This window comes from Folsomia candida, unplaced genomic scaffold (assembly GCF_002217175.1).
Source record: "Folsomia candida strain VU population unplaced genomic scaffold, ASM221717v1 Fcan01_Sc014, whole genome shotgun sequence".
In the NCBI taxonomy this organism is placed as follows: domain Eukaryota; kingdom Metazoa; phylum Arthropoda; class Collembola; order Entomobryomorpha; family Isotomidae; genus Folsomia; species Folsomia candida.
Genome location: NW_019091206.1, coordinates 4128613 through 4151908, shown reverse-complemented (window position 1 = coordinate 4151908; position 23296 = coordinate 4128613). Strand labels below are relative to the sequence as shown.

The 23296-nt window shown below is 42.1% G+C and overlaps 5 protein-coding genes across 8 annotated transcripts; 2 read left to right on the top strand and 3 right to left on the bottom strand.

The window, feature by feature from the left end:
* Nucleotides 1-687: 687 nt before the first annotated feature.
* LOC110855853 (sodium-dependent neutral amino acid transporter B(0)AT3) lies at nt 688-13438 on the bottom strand. The gene is made up of 18 exons (XM_035856614.1): nt 12954-13438; nt 6523-6617; nt 6314-6435; nt 5190-6226; nt 4899-5095; nt 4787-4796; nt 4612-4704; nt 4417-4543; nt 4202-4329; nt 3865-4140; nt 3185-3649; nt 2997-3076; nt 2811-2932; nt 2646-2729; nt 2506-2581; nt 1554-1645; nt 1299-1470; nt 688-1221 (listed from the first exon to the last, which is right to left on the bottom strand). The coding sequence occupies exons 4-18, from the start codon at nt 5337-5339 to the stop codon at nt 948-950; spliced, it is 2346 nt and encodes a 781-aa protein (XP_035712507.1). The 5' UTR covers nt 5340-6226; nt 6314-6435; nt 6523-6617; nt 12954-13438; the 3' UTR covers nt 688-947.
* LOC110855809 (acid phosphatase type 7) lies at nt 7290-9746 on the top strand. Its single transcript, XM_022104195.2, has 8 exons — nt 7290-7738; nt 7812-8024; nt 8113-8234; nt 8327-8511; nt 8584-8869; nt 8962-9010; nt 9097-9395; nt 9478-9746. The coding sequence occupies exons 1-8, from the start codon at nt 7573-7575 to the stop codon at nt 9550-9552; spliced, it is 1395 nt and encodes a 464-aa protein (XP_021959887.1). The 5' UTR covers nt 7290-7572; the 3' UTR covers nt 9553-9746.
* On the top strand, nt 10027-11672 carry LOC110855852 (beta-1,3-galactosyltransferase 5). The gene is made up of 2 exons (XM_022104245.2): nt 10027-11000; nt 11068-11672. The coding sequence occupies exons 1-2, from the start codon at nt 10251-10253 to the stop codon at nt 11527-11529; spliced, it is 1212 nt and encodes a 403-aa protein (XP_021959937.1). The 5' UTR covers nt 10027-10250; the 3' UTR covers nt 11530-11672.
* A 127-nt stretch (nt 13439-13565) lies between the features above and the next one.
* Nucleotides 13566-15894, bottom strand: LOC110855807 (RCC1-like G exchanging factor-like protein). Its single transcript, XM_022104194.2, has 7 exons — nt 15537-15894; nt 15154-15432; nt 14731-15019; nt 14422-14594; nt 14169-14330; nt 13831-14093; nt 13566-13723 (listed from the first exon to the last, which is right to left on the bottom strand). Exons 1-7 carry the CDS (start codon nt 15760-15762, stop codon nt 13646-13648), a joined length of 1470 nt encoding a protein of 489 aa, XP_021959886.1. The 5' UTR covers nt 15763-15894; the 3' UTR covers nt 13566-13645.
* Nucleotides 15895-15988: 94 nt separating this feature from the next.
* Nucleotides 15989-21853, bottom strand: LOC110855881 (TRPL translocation defect protein 14). Of its 4 annotated transcripts, none has more exons than XM_022104276.2 (8): nt 21615-21853; nt 19002-19076; nt 18592-18917; nt 18278-18462; nt 17879-18173; nt 17643-17791; nt 17337-17475; nt 15989-17247 (listed from the first exon to the last, which is right to left on the bottom strand). In XM_022104276.2, exons 1-8 carry the CDS (start codon nt 21622-21624, stop codon nt 16837-16839), a joined length of 1590 nt encoding a protein of 529 aa, XP_021959968.1. In that variant the 5' UTR covers nt 21625-21853; the 3' UTR covers nt 15989-16836. The 4 variants fall into 4 exon arrangements, with proteins under 4 accessions (XP_021959968.1, XP_021959967.1, XP_021959971.1 ...); XM_022104275.2 differs by lacking the exon at nt 21615-21853 and adding an exon at nt 20847-21193; XM_022104279.2 differs by lacking the exon at nt 21615-21853 and adding an exon at nt 20489-20685.
* Nucleotides 21854-23296: the final 1443 nt, after the last annotated feature.

Below are 23296 nucleotides of genomic sequence, written 5' to 3'. Positions count from 1 at the left end.
ATCATTTATTGAAATAAAATGTCGCTGGTGTGGTGAGGGTTGGTGGGTGTGGTCCTCTCGCTGTGATGGGATTCATTTGCCCCCCTCATCATACACTTATAATATGCATAGATGCATACCGTCGTCAGGTTACGTTGAATGGTGAAGCTAGAGGTGTCGTAAAAATGTATGTGCGTGCGGTGGGTCGCAATTTTTGAAAAATGGTGACAATTATCGGGGGATTAAATGAACGTGAAATTAAATATATTAGATTATTATGATACACATATTTGCATAAACATTGACCAATAAGTTTTCAGATATGTACATAGATACAATATGCATAAGTAGGTAGGGCTCATATACACGTGAAAGAAGAGGGTATTTTGCATTAGATTTGTAAATGTTAAGGCCCAATGCAAACCTTACAAATAATTGGCCTCGCTTAAGGTTGGGCTTACTTCTTGATAAAGGGACCAGGGGGATGTCCGTAATTTGGGGGAGGGGTAGCCGTTCGTAACTATTTAGAAACATGAGACAGACTTTTAATCGGATGGATTTCAATACAGTCAATACTCATGTAGTCAATTTGACAAAAATTTCAAGTCGTAGTTTTGAGAATGTGATTCCAAAAATGAGATGATGAATGATGAATCCAACAGGATATTGATGTTGTCATTCGGATGCAAATTTCTCTCCTCGACCTGTGTCTCAACAACACTAGGAGCTACAGCTACGTATTATGTAATGAGTAAGTTTACCCGGTATGATTATCATTCCTGAGAAAGTTTACCTTCTCTTTATGAGACTAATCAATAGTTTTATACTCGCTTAATGACATTATTATGACGGAGATAATTTTGTTACATAGTTTCTAGTTATTCCTCATCATTTTTGTACCCTTGTAATTTTGTTGTGATATACTTTAGTGCATAATGCAAAACTGCAAAGCGGAAGTTTTTTTGTCTTCAGACGTTGCTTTTGTTTTCCTTGGAGGGCGTTTTGACCATGTCGACAGCAGAGACGGGTGGCTCTGGCGCAAGTGAAGTGTCCAGCGTGTTGAGGTTCGACTTGGAGGAGCGGTACTGGGCTTGAAAGTCACCAATGCTCTTCCCCATCACGATCTGGTCCATTCGGTCAAATTCCTCGTCATCGTTCTCCCCCAGTTGTCGTTCCGCTCGAAGCTCCTCCTCCGGAAAGTAGGCCGGCTTCTCTTCTCGGAGCAGAGACATGCCGAAGGTCCTGAAATAAACATGAGGACGACATTATTGTTGGGCTGGCAGTTGCATGGTAATCTCCTAGCGGTGCCAGATACTCACTTGAGAAGAGCTTGAGCCGGCACCCAAATGATGATTCCCAACCAAATGATGTACCCCAAAGCAATGATTCCAGGTTTTTGGGTAACTGGCAGGGTGCTACCCGAAGTAATGTTGTAAACGTCGTACTTTATGCCATTCATGCACTGATTAACCAGGTCTGCCAGCAAGATCGCTGGAGAACAAGGCAAAAGTTATTGGTTACTATAGCTAAGATGTACTTACATAGTTTGACCTTAGGATAAGTACTTATCATACCTAAAATAAGGGCGGGGGTGATAAACTTCCAGCACATTAGCATAAACATGTTTGGTCGCGATCCAGTCATGAGTTTGATGTCGTAGGAGAATCTGAGAGAGATAGAATATCACACGTTATCATCATGGATAACGCCGGGTTTAGACTTCACGTTAGCATCACGTTCTCCTCCCAATCCGATTTTTTGATTGGCTAATCAAAAATATCACTAACAAGGGACACTCACGACCTGTCGTTTGAGTCCAGGGTACCCACTATGTTTTTTAGAATCTACTTGGACCCCAGATGAAGGATTCATTCATATTTCCGTGTAAAACTCATATTTGGCATCGTGCCGTGGCGCCAAATTCGCCAAATTTGAATGTTTTTATTTTTGAAACCGCCATAACTTTTAAAATCCTGGATGGATTTTCAAAATATTTGGCAAAATCATGACAAGGAGTTCAACTTTCTTATCCCATGAAATTTTTTCCAAAATTATTACTTTTAACTTTTCGCAAAATTTCGTTATTTTCTTAAAAATAGGGGCTCGTCGAAAAAATGCTAAAAACATTCCAAAAATTAGAAATTTTTTTATTTTATTTTTTTTCTCAAAAATTTCGACTTTTGTGATCATTTTAAGCATAAAATTTTGAAAATCCGACATAAACTGCAAAAGTTATGGGGGTTTGAAATTGGGCGAAAATGCAAATTTTTAAGTTTGGCGCCACGCCATGGCGCCAAATATGAGTTTTACACGGAAATATGAATGAATCCTTTATCTGGGGTCCTAGTAGAATCTAAAAAACATGGTGGGTACCCTGGACTCAAACGACAGGTCGTGAGTGTCCCTTGTAAGACAATTAAAAATTTCGACCAATCAAAAAATCGGATTGGGAGGAGAACGTGATGCTAACGTGAAGTCTAAACCTGGGGTAAGTCATCATCATAAATTCAGGCCTAATTGTTATACTTTGCCAATCCGTAGACGTAGGAAATTCCGACAGTCTCGAAGAACCCAATGATGAGGAGACTCCAGTTGGAGACGACTGTAACAGGGGATTCATCAATACATTGTGCAGACGACAAGAATGTGCATATAGAACGACTAACATTGATCCAGAAAGGCTTGGATGTATACTCCCCACCCCCAGCAAAACATGAGAGATAAAACAAATAAGGATCCGGTGACAATGCCTGCAGAAAATTCTCGAAATAATATTAACCAAGCCGCCGTACAATAACCAAAAACATGAATTCAAGAAGTGACGTTATTACAAGTGATGGCCCATCGAGGGACTTTGAGGACTTTCAAATCGATAAGCACGGCGATGGCTCCCTCCAAAGTCCCAAAACTTGAGTCAATCCCCAGAGTGAGAAGCATCAAGAAAAACATGAAGCTGGGAAAAAACAACAACACCTCGTAAAAAAATTAAGCGATTAAGAAATTTATTATTGGCAAACCTCCAGAAAGGAGGAAAGAATCCCATGTGCAGTACAGCTTCAGCAAACCCGATGAAAACAAGGCCGGTGCCACTCCCACTCTACGGAAATTATGAAAATATGCTCGGTGAATTATATGAAATTGCTGGTAAAATTCTGGTAAAATAGGGAGGCTTAAGCAATGAGTGATACCATTGGTAGCTACTTACATCACGAGTCAAATTTTCCAGAGAACAGTTAAACTTTTGTCCCAAGGAAATATTTACTGGCATGTTGAATGCTGGAGTTGCGTTGTGGTAAATCAAATTAGTAATGTTTCCAAATTCTATAGGAAGAACGCTGTACAACTTGGTCAGATTGGCTCGCTTGTCCTGGTCGAGTGCGTCATTGTCATTAATAATAGCCAGATTCTTCAGGGTTTCAAGCACACGGTCCTCCAAGCAGTGCTTGAATTTGCGTTTTCCAATTGCTCCAAAGACAGGGAAAAGAACAATGGCGGCAAAGAGACTGGTGGCGCAGTTGATGATGGACACCGAGACCGCGTCCCTGTAGCAGTTGTTGTTGGAGGGGAGGTAGGATGCGAAGACGATGAGACATCCGTAGGCCACACCCAAGGAAAAGAAGATCTGCGAACCTGCGGCCAGCCACACCTTGGGATCGTACAATGTTTTCCACTGTGATCAACAAAAATGGGGAAAAAAAGGATCAGGTTGGCAAACTCAAGGAGATATTACTATATGCATATTATAATGGCTCAAGTGTAACTTCCATCAAAATTTGATTCCCGCGTTCGTATCCCTACCATACTAATAGCATGGGAAACGAGCGCGGGATGATGGAAGTTACACAGTATTGTTTGAAGGTTTATTGTTATTATATGACCACGCACATCGGGTTTTAAAAGGATGGCATAACCGTCCTTCCATCCATCTTGGAAGAAATTAGCGATGAAGAAGATGGTGAGGGTGACGTAGGGAAAGAGGGCCGTGAAGTAGACGACCTTCTCTGAGCTTTTGATCCCCTTGATGAGGATGCCAAGGACGAGGAGCCAAGACACGGTGAGGGCGAGCAGCATCCAAGGGTTAAAGTTCCCGGGCTGTGTGATGTCATTGGAAACATCCAACATCCGGCGATACCAGTAATATTTGGACGCCTGGTTCGACGCCTGCCAATGCAAACCAAGAGGATTAGATGAGAAACAACCCGTGAACAACTGATGGTCTCACTCCGCATTCGTCGGAATAACCAGTCATATTATCGACTGGTTCGTCCTTCCACTTCTTGATCGTGGAACAATTAGTCCAAGGAAGTTGCGACCGGAAGCTGTCAAAGAAGTAGAGGAACACCCAGGCCACTGCAATATATAGAACAGAACCTTTTAGGCGCATGTGTGCAGGAAGAGAGGGGACCCTAAAATATGTACCTCGTGACGATCACTCACCCAACGTGTTGTAGTACAGCTCGACAGAGTAGCAAACGAGGCCGCAGGAGATTCCGAGTCCTCCCAAGTAAGGGCTGATCTCGTTCCAGGAGCCCAACGCCCCCTTCCTCAACCTTTGTCCCACTGCCTATAATTTAAACTATCTGTTTAAATTATTATAATTAAATTAATTATTAACTTTAAATCGCTATTTACAAGCTCGAGGAAGAAGAGGGGAATTCCAGCAAAGGCGACCATCACGGTGTAAGGGATGAGGAAGGCAACCCCACCGTTGCTGTGCATCAAGAACTGTCCCACACATTACCATTACAACTTGCGCAAAATGATTTTTTTAAATTTAGATTAAGCCGTTATTGCTTTATCGTCATACCGGAAACCGCCTGAAAGTTTAATTATTTCAGAATTTCAGATACAATTTCTAATTTATTTGCTAAACTTAGTATTCACCACCATTAAATATTATTTAGTGTAACTCTAATTACCAAATGTTGCCAAAACCCACGGCATATCCAACCAAGGTGAGAATGTAGCCAAGCTTGGACCCCCATGTGTCCCGTTCTGGTTCTGGTTCCACGACGACATCTCCCTCACCTCCGCCATTCCCAACCTCTCCTTCCACCGACTGCTGACCCTGAAGGGACGCAACCTGTTCCAGCGACTCTGGGGTGGAAGAGTCCGTCTGGGTGGCAACAACAATAATTGCTCACTTTTATGCGTAAAATCGACTCATCCGAAAGTGGGACTCGATAAATAAATGCACCAAGTTATGTTACCATTCGAATTTCTGGAGTCGAGGAGGCGGCCTTTTGAAGGACGTGGCCCGACTCTTGATGAAGGCCGTGCGAGCCTCGTCGAGGGTATGGATTGGAATCTGGGAGATCAGGGGGATGAGCAAGGCCAAAGAGACGATAAATCCACGACATTGACGAATCTTTTTGTGCGAGTCAAACTGGAATAAAGTTCGTGAATTGAATTCTCTCATCTGAAGATTTTCTCTTTCACCGATTTTCTGTCGCAGATTCACAGGAATGTGCTTGACATTTCATAACCATCGCAACGACATGAGATTTGATATGGTAAATGAGATAAATTGACATTCGTGTCTGGAAAATCAGTGTAGCAGAAGTAGCTGTTATCCGTCTTGATTGTTGATCTTGGTCGTTAGTTGACCACAAAAACATGAAGAAATATTTAGATGCGAGTCGATGATTTCTTACATGAAATGAAAATGATGGAAAAACATATGCATCAGACATATATTCAGAGCGTTATATAAATAAATTCTCGGAATACTAGGTTGTAGGTATACAGCAGATTTATTACAAGCTTTCGATGATACTTGCATCATCATCAGGTAACTTTCTCAAAATAATATTTCTGAAGTTGATAAGCCATATAGGGGTACTTATTGTCAAACCTTATGCAAAAAACTCAAAATGTTCAAAACTTTTATATGATTGTATTGAATTTGTTAATAAATTCCACTCTTCTTTCTCCTCATTAAAAACTAAGCTTATTTAAATCGACGGCAATTCCGTTGATACACTTGCAACTAGAGTCACCGTTGCCACATCCGCCTCCTCCCTCTGATCGTAGAGCGTCCTCTCTCTCGTTGAACAGGGTTTCCAAGAGTTCCGCAGCGTCGGGGCAGATGGTCTTGAACTCGTGCACAAATCCCTTCACCTCACCCCACGAGGGAGGTTCCTGGCCTGGGTTCACTCTCAAATTCAAGGCAAAGTGGTTCAGCTTGGCAAGAAACGTGTGCAGCGGGGTGTCCTCAGCAGAGTCTGGACTGATAGAGATTGCAGCTCTGTAAAAATACATGAAAAAGTAATTGGCACAGCTCTATGAGATTAGTAAATAATTCCCTCCAGTTCAGTTCATTGCTTGGACTTACTCGACCACACCCATCAGTTTCCCAAGTTCTGTGTACACGGCCAAATGGGTGGTGAGTTGGCGTGGGGTAAACACCTCGTGGGCCTTCTCTTCGGCAGTTGTGGCCCCCTCCACATAACCGGCCTACGCATACCAACCAATATACCTTGAGACTATGTTGACCCAATAAATATGTATAGCGCAGAGCATAATACAAGAAGCGTACTGTACCTTGAACAATTTTTCACGCATTTTATAAAAATCTCGTGAGCCTGTCGTCAGCTCGTCCTCGTCCCCAGAATCCATGCTCAATAATTTGATGCTTCCTGAAAAAAATAGCAAATAGAACTACATCAGCATTACGATTGCAATCATTTTTACAATTCACTGCAAATTCATAAATGCATCGATCCATGATATGTGCAGCTACATATGCTCCACTTTATGTCATATTTACTACAGTTTTAAATCAATATTTTCATGACTAATGTTTTCAAGTGCAAGTCAATATCAGAGATGGGAAAATATGAGCACAAAATACACAAAATGTATTTATTTGGATAATTGATAGGTTTGAGTCAAAGTACAAAATAAATCCTTCCTCTCTGACACGTAAATTTGGTTTTAGAGCCTGATGAGTGAATAATTTCACATGTAAAAGCCCAGAAGTAAAACTCATAGGGCGTGGTTTAACCGTTTCAAAAAACTACTAGAATTAGAAAATCGGTGTGGTTCACGCAACGTTCATGCAAAATCATTTTTGGTGTCATTTTGTAACAGAACTCGCAGAACTCTGAGCATGATTTGGTTGATTTACAAAATTTTAGGCATTTGGTTTAGAGAGGACAAATGTGGCATGTATGTACACACTTCAGATCATCTTTCACACTAACAACTAATGCAAATCCCAACACAATGCTTTAGAACTGTAGGCATATACATGCAGATGAATCTACATATGCAAAGAGCATGATGAAGATATGATATGTTAGGTCAGTTGACTGGAATAAGAGACGATTTAACCAACCCAGTCCAGCGCCAGTTTATCAACTATTTGTTACAAATTACTAAATTCAGCAGCCACTGCTCTTCAAACACATAGAGATAAATACACCACGAATGGCGATGAACAAATAGACACAATTTGATAAACAATACGTCGATACTATTATTATTATTACCACACTTGGCATTTGACACTCACATCAAAAAAGCAGCCAAGAAGTACGACTAGTCGTTGCTTGCGGTCAACATAGTCGGAGAGAAAATTTCAGTCTGAGGATGAGAACAAGTTGTGACCTCCTGCTCCTCTTGGTGGCGATTGTTAGTCTCGTGTCATGTCAGGTCCTCGTGGAGAGGGCCGACGGAGGTCTACTTGGTCCGCAAATGGAGGAGCCGGACAAACTGGTCCACTACCAACCCAGACATGTTCACATTGCGTATGGCAGTAAGTCGTCATCGTAAAGTTAGGATTTCTTGGATAAAATCTTAATTCTACTGCTTATTTTGTTGGAAAACAGACTCCCCCACGACGAAGATGGTGGTGACGTGGAGTACGGTGGACTGGCCGGAAGGTGGTGATGTGACCCCTTTCGTTGAATGGGGAACTCGGCTCCCTTGGCAAGGTCGGACAAATGGGTCCACCACTCGATTCGTGGACACGGGGGACCTGCACCTCGCCCAGTTCATCCACAGGGTCACGCTCACGGACCTCCAACCACACACGTCTTACAGTGAGTTGTTGTACGCACAATTTATAGCCAAGTGCGTAAAGTAGAGTTTTTTTTATCTACTCGGTGATGCTTTTCCCCATGTACATAGTTTACCACTGCGGGAGTTCAGAGGGGATTTCGGAGCTCTTTGGTTTCACCACGATGATGGAGGGGACAGACTGGTCGCCATCGCTGGCAGTGTACGGAGATCTGGGGAACGTAAACGCCCAAGTGTGTTACATATAAATATTTCCATCTTTCATGAATCTTCACTTTCTCAATAGAGTTTCAATATGTAACTGTTTAAATATGTAATTCTCCAGTCCTTGGTGCGACTCCAGCAAGAAGTTCAGCTGGGAGTGTACGACGCCATCCTTCATGTTGGCGACTTCGCCTATGACATGGACTCTGATAACGGGCTGGTGGGTGACGCGTTTATGGACCAGATTCAACCTATCGCTGCCTACCTGCCATACATGACCTGTCCAGGCAACCATGAGCAGAGAGAGTAATGAGACGCTTGCATAATATCTACTTCAGAAACTAACCGCTGGCAATAGTAAATATTGTGTTTTTGCAGTAACTTTGCCCAATACAAGAACCGATTCAGCATGCCTGGAAAGTTTGACTCGATGTTGTACTCGTTTGACATGGGGCCGGTTCACTTCATTTCCATTTCCACAGAGTTTTACTACTTCCTCCAGTATGGGATCAAGCACGTGGTGGCGCAGTACGAGTGGCTGGTGGAGGACTTGAGGGAGGCGAACCGACCAGAGCGAAGGGCGGAGAGGCCTTGGATCGTCACTTTCGGTCACCGCCCCATGTACTGCTCCAACAACAATACGGACGACTGCACACAGCACGAGGTTGGATGAAAATGGGTTCTTCTTATTAGTGAAAAGAGAGGGAGGCCGGTAATTTATTTACTAATTAACCAATAATTTTATGGCAAAACTAGACTCGTGTCCGGGTGGGCATCCCCTTCATCCACCTCTTCGGCCTCGAAGGTTTCTAACTCTAACAATAAAACTACCAACCAACCACTCTAATGTATCACCAGATCGTCTTTATTTCGTATTTCCTAATTTTGCAGACCTCTTCATGGAGCACGGGGTGGACTTGGCAATCTGGGCGCACGAGCACTCTTACGAACGGATGTGGCCCATGTACAACCACCGAGTGGTCAACGGGAGTGATGAGGGAGATCCTTACCACAACCCGAAGGGACTGGTTCACGTGACCACGGGCAGTGCGGGCTGCAGCGAGCGACACGACGACTTTGTCCAGTACATGCCCGACTACACGGCCTTCAGAAGTACTGACTATGGGTACAGTCGTCTCCACGTGCTCAACAAGACGCATCTGCACATGGAGCAGGTGTCGGATGATCAGGTTGGTAATAGGTCATCCACGATGAATAAGATCTCAAATCCGGTGAAAACCTGCCTGAGCTTTGGTTTAATTTTTAACATAGGATGGGAAGATAATTGACTCCTTCACCCTGGTTCGGGACAGACACGAGGCGTACAAAATTCCACCCCGGGATTGAGAAATACGCATATAATCCATCCTATGGTCTCGTCATCATCATGTGCCATCCAAACATTACCATGCTGCTTATTTGTTTGTATGCATACTTATGTACTAGACTTATTCCTACGCCTTGAATAATATTTCTTTTATGTGTTTTTGGTTTTAGTCAATTATATTGCATAGCTTTTAATAAAACAGATTGAATCGAAAGTCGTTAAACAGTTACTTATTAACGTATGCAAATGAAACACCTCGATCGAGATCTGCATGCACCTGTCAACGTTTTAGAGGAACGCTGCTAAGAGAAAGTATGAACAACAAAGGCAGTCCAAACAAACCACCCACGCCACGAATAACCCAAAACCAGTAATAACTCGACAGATCACATACATACATTAGAATTGGGCTTGTGGCTTTTTCAATATTATAGAATTGCTTGTCCACAAAATTGAAACTCCAATTTTCGAGGGGACATTGTTTGTACCCCAAATCCCCAGAGGTTGCGCATGTGGAAGATTGTGACCAAGCCAGCATAATATGTATTCAGCTAGCTTCGCATTCATTTTGTGGTGATGTCAGTTCAGTTCAGTGGTGTCAGTCAGGTTGGGCAAGATGAACTCGATCCATTTATGGCAACTGAGGAAGAATCTGTGGCCCACGTAATAGACTTGTCACTGGGGTGAGCCCAGCAGAAGGAGACGAAGCAGTAGGAAAATGTGCTACAAATTAGGTCGAGTTATAGCACTATTGACCATACTCACATTTTTCGTCGTGCTCCTCCAGTACCAGAAGAAGGGTGGGCTTGGCAGGCCACACCCCTTGCTCTTGAGTAGGAGGAGGCCTGTCACCACCAACTACATCATCAACAACCTTGTGTGTGATGTGAGTGTGGGGAAGGAGAGGGTTCGTCTCATTAGTCTGGTAACATCCCATCCGGGAAATGGCCAGCTTCGAGATAAGCTCCGAACACTGCTCCCTACGTCAAAACTGAGTAAACTGGGAATGAGACGACTCTTCCTCCTCGGAACATTAGACTCGGAAGGGAGGCGAAGAGACGAGTCGCCGAGTAATAAGAAATACAACTGGGTCTCATGGTCAGACATCGAGCGAGAAGGGAGAGAGCACAGGGACCTCGTCGTGGGCGACTTCCTCGAAAGTTATCACAACCTGACTCCTAAGCATATGATGGGACTCGAGTGGGTGGACCGCTTTTGTCCACAGGCAACATTCGTATTGAAACAAGATGACGACATCATCGTGGACTATTTCCAGCTGGATGTCCTATTGGGTCAGCCCCCCTTCGCGAGCGTGGTAGAAGACAAGGGGCAAATATTGGGCAAGGTGCTCCACCACCAGACCGTCATTCGTGACCCCAGCTCGAAATGGTTCGTCTCCAAGGACGAGTACCCATCCGACATCTTCCCAAGCTTCGTGTCAGGATGGGCTTACATCACCACACCCAAGGTACGATGCCCCAAGTCTCGCTCAATGTCCCTTACAAGCTAGACTATTAATTGTGCACATTAACTAGGTGGTCAAGGCCCTTCTCGTTGCGGCGCAAAACTTGGAGTACTTTTGGATCGATGATGTTCATGTGACGGGAACATTAAGGGAGGCTGCAGGCATCTCTCTGCTCGACTTGGCCGACTACTTTACCACATTCAAAGGGCAGCTGGAGTGTTGTGTGGCCACTCCAGAAAAAAAGTTGTTCGTGGTACAGGAACATGGTCGTCGTCCGTTCTGGTGTGACTTTGTGATTGGCCCACCAAACGATGATCAGGTCTTGATGGAACTATTCCACCGACACGCCACCTTCTGCCACACGACTAAGCTCTGTGGGAGGAGGAGGGGGAGGCAGAGACTGGAACGCAGTTGCGTCATCACACCGCACATGATAGTCAACAGGTTCTTGGGCCACTCGCAGAATAATAATAGTATTATTAGAAGCGTGCAAAAGGGGGTCTGGAAACCCCTTGCGCGCAATTATGGATAAGTGGTATATCAGTACAACATACTTTGTGATATTATTTAAGCATCATCATCAGTGTTTCTATTGTATTATTTCACTCAACAGTAATGTTTGAATAATTTGATTTTCTACACGTAATAAATAATTCTGTGGATTTTCATTGAGAATTTGGGACATTACAATAGTTGGAGGATTGATGGCAGCGTTGGATCGGATCACTCAAGTCTTAAACTATTTCAGCCCTCGCCCGGACTCGACAATGACGACGGATTGGAGTTCGATCATGTCTCGCTCCTTTCTTGCCGATTCTTCCTTGATACACCTCATCTGTATTACGAATAGAGATAAATAGTTGCAGAGGTGTACTAACAAGTGAAAATAAATGGTAAATAATAATTGAGACCTCTCTCATCGCAGAATCCAATCGTTCCGACATAGCCATGCTGTGATATTCTGCATGACCCAGAAATGCCGTCTCCGCCGTCGCTTCAGACAATCTCTGTATACTCGACATGAACGACTCTAACTCCTACATAATTGCAATTAATAAGGGAGGTGTCAATATATCTATCTACAAGGCGAACCCTTGCTCGAAAAGGAAATGCTCACCAGGATTTTGCCCTTCATGTTATCAACTTCCGCTCTCAACATGATTATTCTACAGTCCAACAACTCCAACTGAACCCCCTCCGTGATTCTTGAGCTCTCCAAGGCATTTATCAAGCTATCCAGCAAACATCTGGAAATTACGAGTGAGAGCTTCATAAACGAGGAAAATACCACTTAGCATGCGTACATATAGTATCTTGTATATGCATACCGGTACTTTTCATGATAATCTTGATAAGCTGCAATCGTCTCACACAATACTCTCGTCACACTATCTACCGTCAATTGGCAGGCCTGACGTACCAGCACCTTGTGACTCAAATCTGTCTTCTCGCACCAATTCATCTGTCAAACGAGGAACGAATCTATACAGCAAAGCACATGGTGGGTTTCATGGTCAGTATCTTACCGGGACCATGCCATTTCTTTCTGTGGGAGGCGAGGAAGATGAGGGGGAAATAGTGTTGCCGGTGGGTAAAGAAGTATTTGAAAGTTCTCCTGGCATGAGTGGTAGTGGGTCACAGGATCCTCCACACTTGGGGACAATAAATGAGAAGGGTTCTGAGCAGGAGTTGGCATTAATATTGCTTGCTGGTTGATCAACTGGTTCACAGCCACATTTCGAAGATGAGGGAGAGGAATTCCCCTCGCAATGGACGAAAAGTGGGAAGGACAGGATCAAAGATGCCAAAGGAAAGGAACCCCATGTCTACAAATATAAACGCACAGACCGTAGAGGATTCACCTTTAGACCAAGTATGACAATGTTTGATGCTGACAAGTGACAAAGTAAACCCTACTGACACCTCTTAAGAAATGATATCGCACAGCTTACTTACCTTGTACCCAAGTTTACTAAAACGGAAGCCCGAGTCTGCTTCAGGGGTTTTCACCACTTTCCGTGTCACCCTTGCGACGCTATAAGAATTATTAATGTTGAGCTGGAACGAGCGAATGAGTGAACTCCACGGTAGCCGGAACAAGTTTTGTACGTCCGCAGTTTTCTTGACCTGTGTTTGCAAGGTCAAGCAGCCCAGAATAGATGACCGTGGAGGGAATATTCCCCACGAATTAAGACTCTGCTTCTTGATAGTTGGTTTCGTCGGAGGAGGAAGCAGGCAACTTTTTCTCGTGACGACAGATCTCAGGGTCTGGTAGAGTCCCCTTATTGTGAAGGCCATCAACCAAATCACCACACGTACAAGTTAGTTAATTAGTGATATTTTATAATTTTTTTTACAAAAAGACGAACAAAAAATATGCTCCGACTACTAAATGTGATGTGTATGAATGATGTTCGCGGGGACTCATTTTCATTTCTGTCGTGTATCCGAGACAATAATAACGTAATTTGAATATTTAGATAACTAATGCAGGATTATTTTTACATGTAAATGCCATTACGACGTTCAAGAAAGATGTGACAGATTTAAATATGCATAGGCTGGGAATTTCATGAGAAAATATAAATACCACTTTTATTCAGAACAATTAAATTATTTAAACTCCGTCGTCTTTACTTCTATTAAAGTTAAGCACCACCCCGAGCAATGACTAAGCTATGATCAATACCTAGACTAATTTTTCTCGCCGCCCCACCAAGACCAACCTAAAAACAAAATATAGAATGGCGTTGTTTGAAATTGAATGATCGTAAAATATCACATTTTATGAGGCACTATTAACTCATCAAGTATTTATATAATCAGGACTCACTCGAAGTGGAAAATATTGATGCTTCATTTTTCCCAGCCCAAGACATCCATTCTGGTCCTGACCCCAAGTATACAAGTCCCCCAAAGAGTTGATTGCTGCATTGTACATGAAACTGGCAGCTATGTTGACAACTTGGACATCCGGGGAAAATTGGTTACACCCAAAAAGTGGGGGTGGGAGTTGGGTGGGTGTCTTAACCCGAGTCGTGGTTGGACCAAGGCCTAAACTTGACCCATAGCCCCATACATAAACGTTCCCTTGTTCTGTAGATCAAAATTAAAAAGCTCAAAGCGTGTAACATCGTAATATCGATGGTGGATCTATCTCTTTGTACTTACGATTGAGCAGAAAGGCAAAGTAGTCTCCCATTGCAATGTCGATCACCTTATCAATTCCAGGAGGCAGCTTGACATATTGAGGGTGATATAAAATCTTGCCAGGTTCGTTCGGATTTGCTTGGCCCACTTCGTTGCAACCCCACGAAAAAAGTTGACCGTTCTCTGTGAAACAATAATAGAGTAGTAAACACGAGTTTGCATATTAATCAATTGCACTGCATATTGGATGCGTGCGCTGCCAAAGTTGCATTACCAGTGAGGGCAATGACACTGGAACCAGATGTGACCACTTTCTTCACACATTCTCCCTGTAAATCCCCGCCCACTTGTTGAAAATCCCAGAATTTATTGTCTTTCCCACGGCCAAGCTGGCCCTTATTGTTTGTCCCGCAAGTAAACACTCGACCACTCTGTGTCACGCATATCCTGAGGAGAGAAAACCATTAATATTATTAATAGGTATTGACGACAATTTAGGGCCTAAATTGCCTAAATTTTAGGCGTATGTATATGTTGTAGTTGCAGCAAATTATTTCATGTTCAGAAAATGTATCACACTTACGAGACATCAAATCTTGAGGAAATCGCCACTACTTCGTCTTCCTTGAACCTGTTAAACTTGTGAACATATTTGGAACCAAAGTAGGCCTCGTCTGTGATCACTCGTCTTCCGCACTGACCACTCGAGTTGTCTCCCAGACTGAAGAGACCCTCCCCTCGGACGGAGACAAGCGAATGGGCACGACCTGCGCCAATGGCTAAGACACGAGAGTTCTTTCCCCCGGAGATGGGAAGGGGGACTATGGATAACAACGTCTCTAGCGGACCATCTTTCCTCGCAGCTTGGTAGCCTGGTTGCGTGAATGATAATTATTGACATTCATCATTAGCATACTTAATAATTAGCAATATATTGAAATTACATTTTAGTCAGTGCATAAATAATTGAATATACGCTTATAATATGTTAGTATGGGGGACAAACCTAATTGAGATGACCCATTCCTCCCACAACCAAAAACAAACGGTGAATTTTCACCTTTAGGCTTGATTGAGAAAAGAGAGAATCCATGGCCAGCCACGATATCAGTCAGGTCATGAAATTCAGCAAACTTGTGTCGAACAGGTTTCCACATGAAGAGGTGTGTCTTTGTGTCTGGGTCCTTGGGTCTGATGAGGGTTTCTAGTCCAATCTCCCCATGGTATGCGGTGCCAAAAACGTATAACCTGTTCTTCGTCACGTTGATTTTGTTGTACTCATAAACTGATACAACGACAAGGAAGAAAATAATCAAGAAATATAACCAGCTAGACGATATTCATAATTCAATTATCAATTTGCATTAACTCGGAGGTAGGAAAACTCACCCGGCGTTTCGGCCTCGCGGTTGAGTCGTCTATCCTTTTTCGACATGGGAGGCGGGCGTGAACGGCGTGGCTGCGACGAAGACAATGATGCAAAATTCTGGTTTTGGGTCCCACATTTCCAGCAGACGTTGTATGACGACAAGGGCGATAGATTTCGATGGATTGACCAAGATGAGGAATACGACGGAAACCGGATGAGCAGAAGAAATGGGATGTGTCGCCCCATTTTGTACGAAAACAACTTTAAGATCCTTATATGCCCATCAGTTAAACCAACTGAATAAAATAGTTATAAATTAAACTTTAATTTTTAACAACACAGTAAATGTAGCATGTGACTCAAAGTGGTTGCCTCGCCCGTTCATAAGTTTTTGGGGCGAAAGCGTCTGTACCACACATGTTAAACCAATGTCAATTTGACGATCCAGATCCAGGACAATACGGATAATATGTAAATTCGTAATCTTTATTTCAGAGTCAGTGAGATATCAAAACAATCCAAAACCAAGTTTTTTTCAATTTAATTTACAAATTATAATCAAACCTCCATTAGTTGAGAAAGTATGTATACCGAAAAGCAAGGGAAGTAAGAGAAATATCTAAAATTTGTAGGGTAACACAGTGTTACTAACACTAGTAAAAATATGTGATAGCTCATCGATTGTTACATCTATGAAAATACAAGATAGTTCTATAAAACTAGCCAGGAATTGCCTGGGCTTTTCTTATTACTGACTAAGTATTTATAATCCGTGATACGGTACGGTCTAGTCTTCAACTATGTCTCTCTCTGTCTAATATTTCTATGTTATGATGGTCATTTTCTCAATAAAATAGTGTCAAGCCCAAGTCATGATGAGAATCTAGACACAGGAAATCTATAAATTAGCGGCATATAATGCTACCAAACAATTGGAATCAGAGGCAAAGAATAACAGATAACACACTTTCTCTGAATATTATAATGATAACAATAATTATTTAACAATATTTTTGTAATTCTCCTTTTAATTCTGCTCTTGGCTGATTCCATACGCATTGATATTGATTTCCATTGAATTTACTTAATCATATGAGAATATAGCACATTTGTTTGTATTGAAATTTTGTCAGGTAATTGGTCAAAGAGGGACAGACGAAAATATATAGCGGTTCTTTTGGCTAACTGTTACAATAATAACAGCACACTTTATATTTTATATTGGAGCAGCATTCATACAATTTTGGCATGGAAGTGGTAACTTTTTCGTATATAATAAATATGTAGGTAAATTATCCAGGTTTCTTCCAAATTGATTTTTTAGTGTTTCTTTGTTGTCCCATTGCCGTTGGTGGTTGAGATAGTGGATTTGGTATTAGAAGGAGAGCTTCCATTTGTTTTACCATTTGTCTTAGACGATGACGGTGTGGTATTGGTAGTGCTATGACCATTCTTGGATTTTGAGGGACACACTCCATTAGTCTCAATTCCATTGAGCGGAGCTCCTTTAAATTTGCCATAGCCGATAGTTCCATTTGCACGGAAGTGTTGTGCGGACTTGGCGTCACTGCACGCCAAGAATATCTCACTCCGTCCTTCATCTTCTTCATCTTCCACGCTGGCCACGGACGACCTCGAGCTGGAGCCATTTTTCTTAAAATTTTTTCCCGTCTCGGATGTTCCATCAGAACCGAGAATGTCACAAAAGTGCTTATTTCCGTCCCAAGTTTCCTAAAATCACATTATTTCATTTTAGGATTATTCAGGGTCGTCAAAAATTGGGTATACATATATTCAAGTTTTCAGGAGAGCCCACGAACCTTGAGGCTCAAGTTAAACATGGAGTAGCGAGCTTCCCCAGTCACCTCTTTCACAATGGAGAGAAAATTTGGCAGTCTCTGTTGGATTTCAGAGCTTGACAACGTGCTGTATGTTTCGAGAAGGATGAGCCCCTTGCACCTGAGTGAAACACGTAATTAGCAAAGTACAATTTGGTTCTGATGCGAGTTTCGAATATATTTAAATATACAAATCGTCGATTTAAAATATTGACTAATATCTTAATGTCTGACTGAACTGTGCCATTTTTTAAGTTTTTTAATGCGATTTTCTTAGAGGTGTCTCACCGTGGGTGGCAGGGATCCTTGTAAATGTCCATTTGAAAGTACTGATCATTATAAAGAAAACATCTGCGTGTTTTGTATACGGTGACGTGATTGTGATCTCTCTGAGCCAACATCATGGCATAGTCTCGAGCAGAGAGTGTTGTTTTCACCTAGACCACAAATTACGCCAATGTTACAGTATGCGTTGAGAAATGAAAATGTGATCAATTATGATGACGAGATGGCGACTACCTCACCTCGACAATTTGTCCATGAACAGGACGTCGATCTGTGTACGTGTAGTTCCAGTGATTCTTCACACCACGCTTCCTTAACCGTGCCTGTTTGTTATGTTCACTCATCCGCAAGTAATCATGTATGACGCTGAAATCTTGGAATTTGACTGGGAACTCGTCATCCACAGGCAGTGGGCCTTGGACAAGAAACTTGAATTTGCGAGAGTTGATCTCCAATCGATCCCGAACGTCAATTCCGATCCGTTGACATACACATTGAATCATCTTTTTCACTTTGGTTTCAAAGTCGGTCGAGCTACAAGGAAGAAAAGACAAAAATAATAATATGAAACTGTTACATTATGTGACTTACATTATTACAGATATTTCTCTTTATTCATGTGACCATGTAGTACTCACTTGTCCAATATGTCAAAGTATGGATGTCCAATCCAAGCTTCCGCGGCTTTCTGATCCAGTTCTTGTGCCAATTCGATCCCCTCAGAGCGACACGCGTGTTCCGCAACCGTGTAGAATGGTTCCGCTCCATTAGCGGCCGACACCATATGAATAATCTGATTGTAGCGGGTGTCTCGTATCTCCACCTACAATCAATGAAGTATCAATAATGAGGTATCACCACAATGAAACACGCAATCTACATTATCAAATTATACATATGTAAGTCAATTACACATGTAAGGACGTTTAAGCTAGTCTTATTGGTATCATACCTCGTTGAGATTATTCTTATTGAGAATTCGTTCCCACTGCTCTTTAGCAATGAACGCAGACGCATCCATCGCCCCACGATCGCAAATGACAAGGACGTCCTTATCCATAAATTCTGCAATCTGGAAGAACGTACTCTCAATCTGCATCATCGTCTTGAGCAACTCTTCTTGAAAAGTCATTCCCTGCTCTTCAGTCAGTTCTGAGAATTTGATCCCCCCTCCGAGCAGGACAGTCGCGGTTTCCGGGACACGAAGCACCTTCCATCCCAGCGTTTCAAAGAACGAGCAAAGACGTGCTTGCCCAGTCGTTTTGCCCCCACACGGACCTGCAACCCACAACAAATTATAGTGAGTTTCATCGTGCAATGTGAAGGCAGAAATTAATGTTTATCCGGTGAATTGTTACTTACCTCCCGTGAGCACGACCTTGTACACCTTCCTCTTATTCCCAATGTCACCCATCCTTTGCAGTACCGGAGAATAACCTGGTATTGACATTGGAAAAAGAAAAGGACACATCAGCATTTTTTACATGACCACAAAACCTCTATGATGTTCACCATTCTCCATTTTTATGAGATGAATGATCTTGTCAGCCCAAACTAAGAGAAGAACTGTTACATGGATGCACCACCCCCGACCGACTGACCAACAATCAGCCTCAGTATCATGTGGAAGAGTCGTGATTTTAGTCGGTGTATATGCAATTTTGAACAAGGAACTGAGACGACGATTGTTTTAAATTTGTTGAGCCGAATTCCGTGAACAGAAAGAAGTTGATGATTTCATTTCCTGGTTCGTTCATGGTGCAATGTGTGTATAATTAATATGATGGATGTAAGTATAGGTGCTGAGGGTTAGTTCGTTGCTTATCTCAATGACATGTAATATTACACCCGTGTTAGTAATAATAAATACCAGGGGTGGGCAAGATACTTGGTCAAGATACAAGATAAAAGATACAAGATAGTATCTTTATCTTGTATCTTCGTCGCCTGATCAGAGAAGTATCTTGTATCTTGTATCTTCTATCTTTTAGAAAGTCGAAAGTATCTTGTGTAAGTATCTTATCTAGATATGCCTGGCAGAAAAGTATCTTAAGATACTTTTGACAAGATACAAGATACTTTTTCTCAAAATTCCGTCAAATTACGTCAATTTCTTACTAAAGTCAGTCAATTTGACCATGAATTTGTCGTAACCAGAATTTGGTGAATTTTTAGTTTATGTTTTGCCAATTCGTAACAAACTTGTACATATATGCACATATATATATATATATGTACATGTGTACTCGTACATACATACTGATACATACGTTGCACATTACATCTACGCTGAACTAATGTATAGATCTTATAGGGTTTAGTTTGAATAAGCAGGGAATATTGTAAAAATAATACCAGCTTCTTAAGAATATACGTATGTTAGGTAGAGTTCTAGTTTTTCGAAATTTAGACCTTTTTCGAAGTATAAGCACTGGCAACAAAATTTGTAAAATGATTCTAGAATGATTTTAAATTTTGTACTCACTAGATTTTTTCGGTTAAATGATTAAACATGACTAATTGGGCATGCATACCAAGCTAAAAAAGAAAGTATCTTATCTAGTATAAAAGTATCTTAAGATACATATCTTGTATCTTGTATCTTGACTACTCAATTTTTAGAAAAGTATCTTGTATCTTGTATCTTGTGTACTTAAACAAAATGTATCTTTTATCTTGTATCTTATATCTTGTCTTAGAGAGTATCTTATCTTGTATCTTGTATCTTACGACCAAAGTATCTTGCCCACCCCTGATAAATACAATTAAGTGGTATTTATATCTAAGAATGGGATCCTGCTCTCCGTTGCTGATTATTTATTTTGTCTACAAAACCTTTTATCACTCACCTCACGTAACCAATCTATTTCAGTCTAATCAATCACATAAAAGACGTTGGGGACATGGTGGCAGTTGAAAAATTGGTGGTGGGTCAGAGGACGGGCTGAGGTGAGAGACCGGAGAGACGACACAGCAAGGTCGGAGCATGCTGCCTCGAATACGAAATATTTCTCAAACCCTAGTGAAGAGGAACATGTAAATCGGGTAAAACGCAGATGACGCGATCGGAAGGACCCGGAGCCATATCCGGACACCGGAGTGAGGGGAATTTTGCGACATATTTATCATTTTACACCATGGAATGCAACCTTTGGCCTCACATCGTCATCGTAACATGATATATGACGACTGACCATGTATGCTCACCGTCTGGATGTCGTTTTGTTGGGGGGCTGCTGGAGAAGAAGAAATTCTGCGACGCCAAAACGACGACACCACCCTCGCCCCATCGGTGATGAGACGGATGATTATGTCGACTGACGACAAGGGCCAGGGTTCGAAGCATTGTTCACCCACCACGGTTTTTGCATTCCAAATTTTCAAAATGAACACGCACTCGTAACAAATGGGAATAAATAAATTCAGCAGTTTTCCACGTGGCTACACTGGAATTATTACTCACGATATAAACAACACAAAGCCTCTCTACTCTGGATGCTGGTGAGCTGTGATCCGTTTCCGTGTGCGCTAATAATATATTATTTATTTATCCGGGAAAGAGTCGCAGTGTGTGGATGACAGAGAAAATGCATTTATGGGAAAAGCTGGACACCCGCTTCTACCCACCAGGAACGATAAGTGCCATCTTATCTGCAATCCCAATATTCCCCCATCCATGTTGTACCATCTCTCTAATAATAATGCTCTGTATTGACTCAGAGTTGTTGCCTCCATTAACTCTCTTGTCCCGCACGAGATTGATCGAGATAAGGTATGCAAATGACTATATGGTGTTCCCACCCGTCCTCAGACAAAGGGTCAGGTCAGGGAGTGGGTAACCCATGCACCTAACCAAAAATCACCTTGCCTCTCCTCATGCTCTTAACTAACACGATGTGATCTGCATGCATGGACGTTTCGAATGGTACGGGAACTACGGAGGAGAAGAAATCAGAGGAATGCAAATGTACTTACGCTCCTTCATGAAGTGGACGGATTGCTTGTTGACGGAGGAGCCTTTTTTGAGGGGCGGTGTGCTTGGCGGGGGTGCGGCGATGGATGTGTCCAGAATCAGAGGGTCATCGTCATGGGAAGTGGTCGGAGTGAGGGTAGTAGCCAGCCGAAGCTAAACGAACACTGCCTCTCTGCTCAAGGTGATCTCCGTTTATTAGCATCATGGTCGGATTCGCAATATGTCTGGAATTGCTGTGGAGGAACGCAACTTATTCTCCACATATGCACAGAGTCCACATTATGCCAAGTGCTTTTACTTACAGTAAAACTATTTAGTACTTAAGTAGTGTCTCGTCTACTAAAAAGTTCATATCTCCACCTCCATTTCGGCAGCCATACGTCAACCTGAGCACAGTGATCACCATGCACTTACAATAAAGCAATCTGCGTTATCAGCATCAGTTTCCAGCTAAAACCAAATAACCAATTCCACTGCAACTGTTAATTCATCGCATCAGTCAGAACTCTAAGCACATGAGAACGTAACCTGCACATACACGTCGCATGTACATACTTATGTACGTACGTAAGTATGTGTTACAAGCTATTAAAAAACTACTCTATTCACAGGAGAAATTAAGCATTTAGGTTAAATCGGACTTATAAAGTCACTCACATCTTTCGCTATGCTACAGTTCTGGGGGATTTGCATAATAATATTAATAGGGCTGAACACTTGTTGCTCCAGTCAAAATAACCGTCCGTTAGTAGTACAATAGCCTCCTCGGCATTATTATAGACACGGAAGTTGCCATGATCCGATATGCGATATCATTCCTCAGGTGCGTGATCGATGGCGAATATTTAACGTGACAGTACACAGCATGCGTCATCAAATAATGAATGTTGATGAACTTTTGCATTTAAAAACTGGCAATAATCCATAGGAATACATATGTTGGGTCCAATTCAAATTGGGCAGAGTTAATTTTTGCGACGCGACTCGATATGCTAAATTATTTTATAAAACTTCATTCCACACTGCATTCTAGACTGGTATGTACAGATCTGAGTTGGTGAGTACTAAATTTTCTATACATTTCAGAGACATGTACTTACTGGGCCCACTGTAACTGTAAGTGGCTGTTTTCTTCGAAACCGACAGAGATAATGAAAATCTGATGATTGCATTGGATTCCCCGTGCGATTTTGCATAAGTACCATAAATCAGTTTTTTACTATTTGCAATGCAAATTCGCATGGAAAATGTTGAATGGAAGCGGGCGGCGAAAATTTTTCATTACAAAAATGGGGAGAGAAATGGCGAATTTTAAAAGTGTGGCAGGAATCGAACGAGCCGTATAATTTAGCCCAACAGACTATAAAGACGTTCATGGGGACGGGGTGGACTAACAACAGTCGAAGAAAAAATTTTTGAAATCCTACAAGGACCACACCCATCATGAAGGCGCTGAAGGATGGAATCCGAAGAAATTCACGAAATTCCAACGGAAACCAACCTCACAGCTGCCAGTGTAGAAGCAGATTATTCAATGAGTGCTTAAATTGAACCTTAGACTTAGGACTTTGAAATGTGGTACTTGCCACATGCCGACCATCCCCCAAAGGGAAACCAGATTAAAGAAACCCAGGAGTGACTTCAAGCGGTACGCTCAGAAAAAGTGACGAGGATTCTATTTACA

Bases quoted from the DNA above. Each gene is read 5' to 3' on its own strand.
- LOC110855853 (XM_035856614.1), bottom strand. From the start codon at position 5,339: ATGTCGTGGATTTATCGTCTCTTTGGCCTTGCTCATCCCCCTGATCTC. The intron at 1,646-2,505 runs GTATAACAATTA...TATCTCTCTCAG, and splicing joins TACGTCTACGGATTGGCAAA to ATTCTCCTACGACATCAAAC. The intron at 1,471-1,553 runs GTATGATAAGTA...CTTGTTCTCCAG, and splicing joins CACCCCCGCCCTTATTTTAG to CGATCTTGCTGGCAGACCTG.
- LOC110855809 (XM_022104195.2), top strand. From the start codon at position 7,573: ATGAGAACAAGTTGTGACCTCCTGCTCCTCTTGGTGGCGATTGTTAGT. The intron at 7,739-7,811 runs GTAAGTCGTCAT...GTTGGAAAACAG, and splicing joins TGTTCACATTGCGTATGGCA to ACTCCCCCACGACGAAGATG. The intron at 8,512-8,583 runs GTAATGAGACGC...GTGTTTTTGCAG, and splicing joins GGCAACCATGAGCAGAGAGA to TAACTTTGCCCAATACAAGA.
- LOC110855852 (XM_022104245.2), top strand. From the start codon at position 10,251: ATGTGCTACAAATTAGGTCGAGTTATAGCACTATTGACCATACTCACA. The intron at 11,001-11,067 runs GTACGATGCCCC...CACATTAACTAG, and splicing joins CTTACATCACCACACCCAAG to GTGGTCAAGGCCCTTCTCGT.
- LOC110855807 (XM_022104194.2), bottom strand. From the start codon at position 15,762: ATGGGGCGACACATCCCATTTCTTCTGCTCATCCGGTTTCCGTCGTAT. The intron at 14,331-14,421 runs GTAATGCAACTT...ATTGTTTCACAG, and splicing joins CAGTGTCATTGCCCTCACTG to AGAACGGTCAACTTTTTTCG. The intron at 13,724-13,830 runs GTGAGTCCTGAT...TTTTGTTTTTAG, and splicing joins ATCAATATTTTCCACTTCGA to GTTGGTCTTGGTGGGGCGGC.
- LOC110855881 (XM_022104275.2), bottom strand. From the start codon at position 20,985: ATGCTTCGAACCCTGGCCCTTGTCGTCAGTCGACATAATCATCCGTCT. The intron at 19,077-20,846 runs GTGAGCATACAT...TGTCAATACCAG, and splicing joins AACAAAACGACATCCAGACG to GTTATTCTCCGGTACTGCAA. The intron at 18,174-18,277 runs GTGAGTACTACA...TCTTCCTTGTAG, and splicing joins TACTTTGACATATTGGACAA to CTCGACCGACTTTGAAACCA.